Raw genomic sequence first — 10,287 nt, 5'->3', positions numbered from 1 at the left:
CAAACAGAATTTCTGATTTATATATAGATGTCAACACGGGCAGATAGGAATTTTTTTTCTTTTTTTTAGTCAATTGTTCCCACAATAGTGTATTTCTATTTAAATATTACATTTCTTAACATTGAGGAAGATTTTATTAATAGGATTACTACTCTACTGTTTTTAGCCAGGTTTGTATCCCAATTAAATGCTGGTAAAAAGTGCTGCATTAAATTTTTTAATAATTATATGACAGTTATAAAAATTTTTTATTAAAAATAATAGAGTATTATGTTTCAAAGGAAATAAAACAATTAAAATACATCTTTTAATGAATGACAGTTTCACATAAATCCTGTAATTTCTGTCATTTGTACAAAAATATTACAACTGCGGGGTTGTTCCAAAACAGTTTTTTTTATTATTATTACATTATTTATAAAGACTTAATATATATTGTTGAACAGTGAGGTGTGTGTTTTCAAACTCTGTGTTTTGAAAACCCTGTCCCAGTTCTCAAGAATGCTTAAACATTTTCTTTCTTTTCTCTTTCCTAAAATGTTATTTTTCCTTTCTCTTTCATTAAAACATTTTAAAATTATTTTGCTTTAAACCGTTTTTATCTGTTTATTTTAATGTTATTTATTTTGTTACATTTATTTTTTCAATACATTTTATTAGCTTTAAAAATAAATAAATGCTTTATTTTTTTACTTCAATTCCCTTTATGATAATTTTTATTATTTATCTTTTGATTCTCTTTCTGTAAAACCTTTTTCGCCTCTTTTTTTTTTAAAAAAAAAACACATTTTCTTTTTCTTTCTTTCTTTTTCTGTGTGATATATCTTGTCCCCTCTGTCCCCAGACTGAAACACATGAGAACACCCTGATATTCCCTGTAGTGAGTATAACTGTAACTGCCCTGAGTGTCCAGGTGATTTATGTCTTTACCCCTGCAGGAGACACACACTGGTGTAATTATTTCTGTAAACTTCATTGTATTTTATTCCAGGTTTTGTACATGAGTGAGTCGGTGCTCAGACCGGGGCTGTGAATCCGCTCCTCCGGGGTTTAATAATAATAATAATCATAATAATAATCATTTATTTATTAAATAAATTGTATAAATTAACTTCTATTTACAATGAAACGCAGCGAGGGTGATGACGTCACGAGCGCGTGGCGAGCGCGAGCAGTGTCACACCGGTGTGGTTCTGCGCGTGGCGGCGCTGTTGCCGCGCGGAGACGGGAGCGCGCAGGGGTTCTGCTCGTGACGCAGCTCGCGGCTGTGCGCGTGGAAGGCGAGTCCGTTCTCCGCTTTGATGTAGTGCGCGTGCGCGAGCGCGGGGGGCGTGGCCGGCGCGTAACGGAGCGAGCGGAGCGCGACCCCGCCGTCGCCGTCGTCGGTGCTCGCGCGGCCGGGAGCGGCCGGGGAGCGCGGGAGAGCCGGCACGTGCGCGCGGCCGCGGTAGCGCGAGCGAAAGCTGGAGGAGCGGCGGCGCTGCAGGGGCGCGTGCGCGCGGGTCCGGGGCGCGCGGCGGAAGCTGCGCGTGCGGTGCGCGTCGATGAACAGGTGCACCGTGAGCGCGCCCACCGTCTCCGCCATGATGAAGGAGAGCGCGCCGCAGTAGAAGCTCCAGCCGTACCAGTGACTCCGCTTAGACTCGCTCTGGTTCGGGTCTCCGGAGTTCGCCGAGATGTACACGATGATCCCGATGATGTTACTGAGACCTGCACACACACACACACACACACACACACGTTATGTTTAACCATAAACACTTAACACTGTTAAAAAAAAAAAGAGAGAGAACAAAGAAAGAAACAACGGTTAACAGTAAAGTTTAAACTATGGAAAGAAAAACAAAAGTAAAAACTAACAGAACAGATGTTCACAGGAGAGAAAGAAAACTAGGAGCAGCAATAACAACAGAACGAATAGATAAAGAAATGACGGTAGAGGATCTAGAACCGAACATCATGTGAAGGGATCCGATCAAACTCCTCCTGTGTCACCTGGGTGTTGCTAAGCACTTGCTATAGTTTTGCCGTATGGATGCTCTCGTGTGTTTTAATCCAAGATTTAAAGAACTTTATTAATCCCAGAGGGAAATGGCGTTGCCCTGGTTACAGTTGTTTTAAAAGAGTTAGAGAAAGATGTTGCTAGGCAGTTGCTATGGTGTTCCAAGTGGTTGCTTTGGTATTCCATGCAGTTGCTATGGTGTTCCTAAATGGTTGCTATGGTGTTTTAGGTGGTCGCTGTGGTATGTCCTGCAGTTGTTAGTTGTAGCAAACTGCTTTTGTGTGATTTTATTCATCGTTTTAGTTTATTGTTTATTTTTTTACACTCTGCGTAATGTCTGTCTGTCTGTCTAATGGAAGCGTACCAGCGGAGACGAAGAATATTCCTGCACTCAGGATGACGTTGTGGCGGTTTTTGTAAAACTCGCTGGCAGCGACACACACGCCACCAACGAACAACAGCCCAACACTCATAATAGGGAAAAGACTGGAGGCACGTACTGCTCCTGAAACACACACACACACGCACACACACACACACACGCAGTTTGTCTTTCTGACCTTTTGAGGAATTTTCAACAATGCAAGTTGAAAAAAGCTAACATATTTACAGCAGTATATGCACTTTCTCTGTCCTCTTGTGTGTGTGTGTGTGTTTGTTCAAAGTACTCACGGAGCAAGTACTCTGCTGCATCTTGTTCATATTCAGCATCTTCTGGAAAATGATCGATGTGTTTACAGACACCTGTGAATAGACCTTAAACACACACACACACACACACACACACACACAAAGCCATTTGGCACACAGTTGCTTTAAGTTGTACACAATCTTGAACAAAGTCGATGCGCGTAATCTTAAACTAAGTCTACCTTAGTACGTGCTATTAAGTATAATTTGATATATAATTCTATAGTTATAATTCTGTATATTTAATTCAGAATTAAAGTTTAATTTAAAAGGAAACAGTTGGTGCTATATACACAGCTACATCAGAGCTCTTAGCTTCTAATAAGAAAGAAAGAGTGTTGTTGAATTCGAGGTTAAATTCTTCTTATAGACTTTACAGCCTCATCAGCGGGGAATGAAGCGAGCGCTGCGGTATCGACGTTCCCCAAACAGCCGGAACGCTTCATTACACTTTCCATTAAAGCCAGTGATGTAGGACAGACTGGGAGAGCTGGGTCGAACGCACACTTCCTGTTTCCTCAGGGTGAAAAAAGTCATCAGAGGTTTGACCCAGAATGTGAAATTTTACTACCAGGAACTGTTTACTGTTTACAGCAATACAGTGCAATAATAATATTTTAGTAAAAACACCAGTTACAGTTACAACACATGGAGTGTGTTGTGGGTTTAATGAAACTCTGTTTTGTAACACAACTGGAGTAATGTTGTAGTGTTATGAATGCATGGTGGTGGTAGCTTTATATTAATAATATTAGTAATAATAATAATAATCAGCATCTAAACATCTAAACATTTTTTATTCTATAAAGCTGTTTTGATGGAATGACCGCTGTTAAAAGCGATATACAAACACAATTTTATATCACAATTTGAATAGAATGTTAATAATAACTGCTTATGATTTCTGATCATGTGAGACCAATAAAAAAAAAAAAAACAATAATCTTATTAGAATAATTTATAAACTTTAGGACTGTAGATAAATTTCGAGTTAAATAAGTGACAAAATTAATTAATTACATTTTCTTCTGTCTTCTAAAGTAGAATTGTAGTGATCACAAATTAAAAATTTAATCAAAATCTTGCGCAGTCACTCGACTCTAGAAGCTGAAATCCCAGGTCAGAAAACTAATAATAATTCATATTAATTTAAAAAAGGAGTGTAGGTCATGTATTTATGCTGAATAAAAAAAAAAATTCACATTAAAACATATTTTTAAATTGTGTATAACAAATCCTGATGATTTACGATTTGTAAATCTAAAAATATTATAAAATACATATTTATATTATATATATTTATAAAAATGAAATAAAAACTATGTTTTAATGTGCATTGTGTTTTAATGCATTAATACAGGTATTTATGAACTTGATAAATGTTAACGTAAGAAGAAGTCACATGACTGGCTGAAACCAAAAGTGATAAAGTTACATAATGTACATATTCACGTAATCAATATTGTTAGTGTTTGATGTTTTTTAAACATTAAGTGGAATATATTCAGATTTCTGAAAAAGTTGAGCAAGAATTGTTTTTTATTAACCAAACAAATTTAGTCATTCATCTTTTTTTGATAAATTATCAATAAAAAAACAGCAGAACCGTTGTATACGTTTTTAAGAAGTTTGATAAGTCGACATCCTGCGTGAAAAGTTCTTTTATCTTTACCTTCCATGCAGCACTGACGCCAGAGCCCCGAATGTGTGAGAACCTCTTCGTTCTTCTGGCTGGTCTCGTTCTCGCCCGTGCTCTCGGTGCGACACACCCCGGGAGCGTAAAGCCAGTAGTCCGTTCCTACTGCGATGGTCATGAGGCTGAAAGCGGTGAAAGCTCCGGCCGTAGTGATGAGCATCTGCGCTCCACGGTTACACGACCTCATCGTCCTTCCATCTCATCAATCTCTTCAACTCTTTTTAGATAACGATCCAGGAGAGCACTTAAACCAATATCACATCATCGTTCCTTTGTTCAGGAACCGCTTTCCACTTCATGAAGATCTGACATCGTCCTGACATTTATTTAAAACTCATCAGAATAATAATAATAACAATAATAATAATAATCAGAATTCACCGGGGCATTTCTGCTGCTGCTGCTGCTGCGTTCTTATTTCATAATGTGCTAGAACGGTGAGTGTGTTCTCTACTCATGGAGCCACTGACCCCTTTGGGACAGATCGATATTGTGAATGAGACAAGTCCTGTGTGAAGGCTAGTCAGACGTCTGGATGAACGTTTACATCAACTGTCTCACTGAGACGACATGAGGAAGAAACCGAGCGGATAGTGCGGTATGAAAGCGTTCCAGTCTACAGGTGTAAAAGAGTGTGTGTATAAGGTGTGTGAGCAGTCGTGAGAGAGGCGTTAGAGTATAATCGGATTTTGCATCATAAAATGTTGTAGTTACCCTATAATCCTGCAGGTGGCGCGCTGTAAACGGTTCACACAGTGGCAGGCAGCACAGCGTCCTGTGTGGTAGGAACTGGTTTAGAAATGTAAATCGTGGTATTTATAAAATCATCATACCAACAGAATCTGTGGTGATTCCCGCGCCTATTACACTTACTGGACCTATTCAGAGTCGGGGTACGCCCCTGATTTCAGACTGTGCAGAGTCACATGAACAGCTGGACAAGATGGTGGAGAAGGATTTAACCCCTATCCTATAAACCATAACCAAACCGACACAACCACGAATCACGACTCGCTCAGATGCTGAAAGCTGGCACAAGTTAGCTTAGCAAACTGAGGGTTGATGCTGAAATGAACTCCTGTACGTCGAGTAGAAACTTGAACATGAACATGTAGTTCCCACCTTCAGAGTTGGGATTGTTTACGTTACGTCACGACCGTCACTTAAACCTGTAGAGATCAGGAATAAAACCTGCGCGCTTGTTTAACACGGCGTCCGCTCTCATTATTCAGCAGGACAAAGAATAGCTCTTTGATCTTTGCGTGAAGGTTTGATCTTTTATAACGAGGTCACGTGAGGTCACATGACGGATACGATCATGAAGAAGAAACTAATTCTGTAAAATTCATTACATTGAACTACTCAAGACACACATTTGGAACTTTCAGCTTTATTTCATCCCATACACACACACACACACGCACACACACACACACAATGAGTATCGGAGCATGCAAAATATCCAGTGTTGGATAAACCCTCGTCCATTTTTCATTTATCTCTCATTCACATGTTTATTATTCATTGCTGCATCACTGACTTGCATAGATAAATCCTTAATCTGGGGGATGGTTAGTACCGGAAGCCCTTAAAATTTATTTTTTTTCTGAAAAAAACAACAACAACTTCGATCGAATACATGCGTGCTGAAGGTGTGTGCATGCGGCACACGCACAGATAACGACAAGAGAAGAAGAAAACCAAAATCCAACCTTATAGGAATTAAACGTCTACTCTTAAAATATACTTATATTTATTTTCCATCCAGTAACATCTGTTAGTCAAGGTTAAAATTCACAAACATTCATTTCTCCGTGTTATAATACATCACCACCAGTCACATGACCACACGACGCTTGCTCATGGAAGACTAGGATCTCCACCGTACGCTTAGATCTACATACAGAAATGAACAGCTAGAGAGACGAGCGTACGTCAGGATCTTTAGGGATCGATGCTAGAACAACAGATCCGAGCACAATATTCACCGACACGAGAGTTGGACGAGCGAAAGCTCTACCCAGCATGCACATGGAGGACTGACGCGCCTTACTGCGGGTTTTTTTTTTTTGTTAAGTCCCCAGAAGGCTGCATACCAACACAAAGGTCATAAGTACTACTTTAAGTTCTCGACACAATCATGTATACTAGGCACGTTCGAGTCAAAGTGGGACAGTTCTGAGGTTAAACTCTCCCTTTATTTCTCTATATAGTCCCCCGCGACACTAATGCACTTATCCCAGTGTGTCACTAGTGCTTGGACCCTTTAGGGTGGAAAGTTCTCTCAGACCACTGGAGTTGTAATCGCTCTCGAATGTTCTTAAAGTTTTCCGTAAATGTCCATCGGTTTTATGTCTTCACTCACCAGAAACGTCAACACCAGTCCCGGTTTGACTCGAACGCCCCTCGTTTAACAAATTCAGTTAAAATTCAGTTAGAAGATTTAGAATTTCAGCACTTATTAAACGTAAGCTAATGAGACTCCCGTTATTGTTAGCTAGCTGCAGTCGAGATTTACACAAGTCCAGAACTGTATTCTAAAATAATATTAATAATAATAATAATGATAATGATAATAAAGTTATTTCAATAAGATCTGTGTTCAAAAATACAAAATGTTTTTTATTTATTAAAACGCGCACTTTAGATGTTTTAACCTTTAAATCGTAGCAAGGTACAAAATTACACTTACACAGTGGCTGTGCATAAGTATTCACCCCCCTTGAACTTCTCTACACATGTGCAGTGTTACATTTGAGAACTGAAACGGACATTTTGCAACGGAATCAACACACAACAGACCATAATACTGAAGTGAAACGACAAGCGCAAAACAATTGTTCTGAGAGGTAAACGTATTAATCAGGGTTTGGGTGTAGAAATGAAAAAACACTAATGTTCCTAATGTACACTAATGTAAAGAGACTGGACTGGGAGTTTCTGTAGAGAGCGGGTTAAATACAAGGCCGCGGGCGCGAGGATGAACACGATGTCAGTGATGTCATGCTTTAGTTATGTTACAAAAAAATGGAAACGGTCCAGGGGGGTGAATACTTATGCAAGCCATTGTAGCACTGTCAACTCTAAACATAAATGATCTTTAAACTTAACCCTAATGCGAGGTGTTGAACGCCGTCTGATTGACATTCTGTTATTTATAATAAGTTTAAACCATAGAGGAGTTTTTATTAATTAAAGTGAACTGTAAATGCTAACGATCATGTGATTAAAATAAAGATGGATGGTGATTTATTATTTATTAAGTTATTTTAATATGATATCGTGTGATTTGTGTGTAAATTAAAGGAGCAGAAGTCTGGAGTTCTCGCTCAGATTTGGTGGTTGATTTCGTTTGGCGTATACAGGACGTGGAAGGATAATTCTCATGGAGATGACAAAACATTCTCATGGAGATTATGAACATTGTTGTTTTTATATTATTATCATGTTTTCTTCGACTCCACTTAATCCAGAGTTTCTGAGATTCTTGTGGTCAGGCGACGGGGACACGAGCAGACGTGGATGCCGATCTTCTCGCCTGGTTTCGGGAAGGTGGACGTTAATGCGGTGGTGAAGAAGAAATCCATGACAGACCTCAGGTTACACCTGAATGACAAACTCTGGATTGGTGTAGGAAAAGCCCTGGAACTCGTTTTGGTCCAGGTTCATGATGAAGAGTTTATCGGTTGGAGTCAGCTCGACGGCCATCTTGGTGAACTCCTTGTCGAAGTTTGCGGTGTCGCGCCGATTTTTCTAGAAATTGTGAAAGACACATTAAGAGGAAATAAAGTTCTATCAGCCAAAGTTCCAGAGCTGGTGAGGTGATGTGGGGGTTTTAGAAGGAATAAAACAAAGTGCATGGAGTCGCTATGAAGTGTGAAACAAATCCTCATCTTATCAACAACTACGCCTGTCGTTCTCACGGGAGAGTCCACCAAAAAACAATCCGAATATCACCATCCTAACGGTCTGACTCCTGAACCGCACTCTGCTCTATTTTTATCACGGATACTGTTACGGCACACTTAATACGTGACCTCCAGTTTATCATTTGGACGGGCCGTGCACAAAAACAAGGACCTCCAGGTCACTTCAGCAGCTCTGAGATGTTAGATCTAGAGTTGGCTTCTTTTTTCACATCAGCATCGTTCTGTTATTCAGAAATATCATTTGAAAAACAGTGGAAGTCCAGGTGTGTGGTATAAATATAGTGCTGGTATAAACATTTAAAATATAAAACATACAGATTAAATACAAGCAGACCGTATTACATTGTATCGTGTACAGTATGATGCAAGATCTTAAGTATGTTGTTATTTACAGATCTTCTCACTGAGATTTACAGTATCGTGTAGACCTGCTGTATATACAGTATGGAGGTCAACTGATTCTCTCCTGAGCTTTAGTATAATTAGGATGTTCTTAGGTTTACACAGAAAACAAATCCTAGCACACTCTCTATCTCGCTCCTGACTTGTAGACAAAAGACAACCTGTAGTAGATGTTCTAGTGTGTGAGGTGGAGTTCCAGCATGCTCTCAGTCCTGAAACAACGGGCCATGCAAACATCTTCTGGCATTGTTCTGATTTCTCCTAAAATCCTGGAAAAAGCACCTGAAATACGCATTCATACTCACCTTAGTAAAAAGTAGAGAAACTGCTAAGGTGAAGGTCACCCATGACCTCCTGGTGACTGCTGATGCTGAATCATTCTTCTCCAGCTAGATTTGAATGCAGCCTTTGACACACAGTATTTCATTAAACTCCACAGCTGTTATAGGCATCGCTGACATTCCTTTCACCTGGTTCACTTCATACCTCTCTGACTCTACACATTGTGTTCCGTTAAATAAATTTCATTCTAAGCCTTTTCCCGTCAGCTGTGGTGTTCCCCAAGGCTCTGTCCTTGGGCCCCATCTGTTTCTCATCTATCTTTAGAAAATTGGTTATCTTTAGAAAATTCAGTTAACATTTTTATTGTTCTGCAGATGATGCACAACTTTATATCTCCACAAAACCTGACACTGATCTTTCATCCTCCTGTCTCAACAAGTGCTTAAATGAAACAAACGCTTGGTTTTCCTGTAACTTTTTCAAAATTAACAGCAATAAGACGGAGGTTCTTCTCGTAGGATCAAAATCCACTCTATCCGAGTCCAATAGTTTCTCACTCTGCATTGATGATTCATCAGTTTCTCCTCAGGTCAAAAACCTGGGGCTCATTCTTAATAGCACTCTGACCTTCGAGTCCATTATAAACAATGTCTGTAGATCATGTTAACATTTCTTGTCCCAGCCCTGTTCCTCACCCCACACACTGCTGCCACACACACACACACACACACACTGGTCACCTTCCGTATCGATTACTGTAATTCACTTCTAACTGCTCAACCACAAAATGTCCTCCATAAACTTCAACTTATCCAGGACTCTGCTGCCGTATCATAACCCGAATACCCATAATGCACCACATCAACCCCGTCTGTTTACTGACTCCCTATCAAACACCTTGTAGAGTTTAGAATTCTCTTTCACTCTTAAAACAGAAGTGGGTATGTCACATGATGTAAGGCTGCACTCAAATCTCCATGTGACTTTAAGGTGCCAATTCTGATATGTTTTATCTAATATCGCTTTACTCTTATTTATTTATTGCTCGCTTGAATTTTGGACAGTGACTTTAGGTGACTAGAAAGGTGCCAATATAAAAGAAATTCATTATTATTATTATTATTAGTAGTATTGTTGTTAATATTAATATTATTATAATTAGCGATGATGGTAGATATTTTTAAGGTGTTCCACAAGTATGTGCACTCGGCCCCGCTCCTGTTTTTAAACTATAATGGCGCTACCAAGACCAAAGACCCATCATGCTCTTGTAAAGCACAGAATAG

General features: G+C 39.5%; 2 protein-coding genes across 2 annotated transcripts in view; both read right to left on the bottom strand.

The window, feature by feature from the left end:
* Nucleotides 1-1,153: 1,153 nt before the first annotated feature.
* Nucleotides 1,154-4,575, bottom strand: cacng3a (calcium channel, voltage-dependent, gamma subunit 3a). The gene is made up of 4 exons (XM_053476604.1): nucleotides 4,365-4,575; nucleotides 2,675-2,758; nucleotides 2,367-2,507; nucleotides 1,154-1,710 (listed from the first exon to the last, which is right to left on the bottom strand). The coding sequence occupies exons 1-4, from the start codon at nucleotides 4,573-4,575 to the stop codon at nucleotides 1,178-1,180; spliced, it is 969 nt and encodes a 322-aa protein (XP_053332579.1). The 3' UTR covers nucleotides 1,154-1,177.
* A 2,430-nt stretch (nucleotides 4,576-7,005) lies between these two features.
* The window catches only part of prkcba (protein kinase C, beta a), a 31,833-nt gene continuing 28,551 nt past the window's right edge, over nucleotides 7,006-10,287 (bottom strand). The window contains exon 17 of the mRNA XM_053476599.1: nucleotides 7,006-8,141. Coding sequence (XP_053332574.1) covers nucleotides 7,989-8,141 — 153 coding nt within the window. The 3' untranslated portion in view covers nucleotides 7,006-7,988. The remainder of the gene's footprint in view (nucleotides 8,142-10,287) is intronic.

The sequence above is a fragment of the Clarias gariepinus genome, chromosome 18 (genome assembly GCF_024256425.1).
Source record: "Clarias gariepinus isolate MV-2021 ecotype Netherlands chromosome 18, CGAR_prim_01v2, whole genome shotgun sequence".
NCBI classification, from domain to species: Eukaryota; Metazoa; Chordata; class Actinopteri; order Siluriformes; family Clariidae; genus Clarias; species Clarias gariepinus.
The sequence above is the reverse complement of the archived record's forward strand: the minus strand, read 5'-3'. Positions and strand labels throughout refer to the sequence as shown.

What these genes read in the sequence shown, in the direction of transcription:
- cacng3a (XM_053476604.1), bottom strand. Translation starts at nt 4,575, where the DNA reads ATGAGGTCGTGTAACCGTGGAGCGCAGATGCTCATCACTACGGCCGGA. An exon ending in TGCAGCAGAGTACTTGCTCC is followed by an intron (nt 2,508 to 2,674) that starts GTGAGTACTTTG and finishes TGTGTGTTTCAG; the next exon opens with GAGCAGTACGTGCCTCCAGT. An exon ending in AATATTCTTCGTCTCCGCTG is followed by an intron (nt 1,711 to 2,366) that starts GTACGCTTCCAT and finishes GTGTGTGTGCAG; the next exon opens with GTCTCAGTAACATCATCGGG.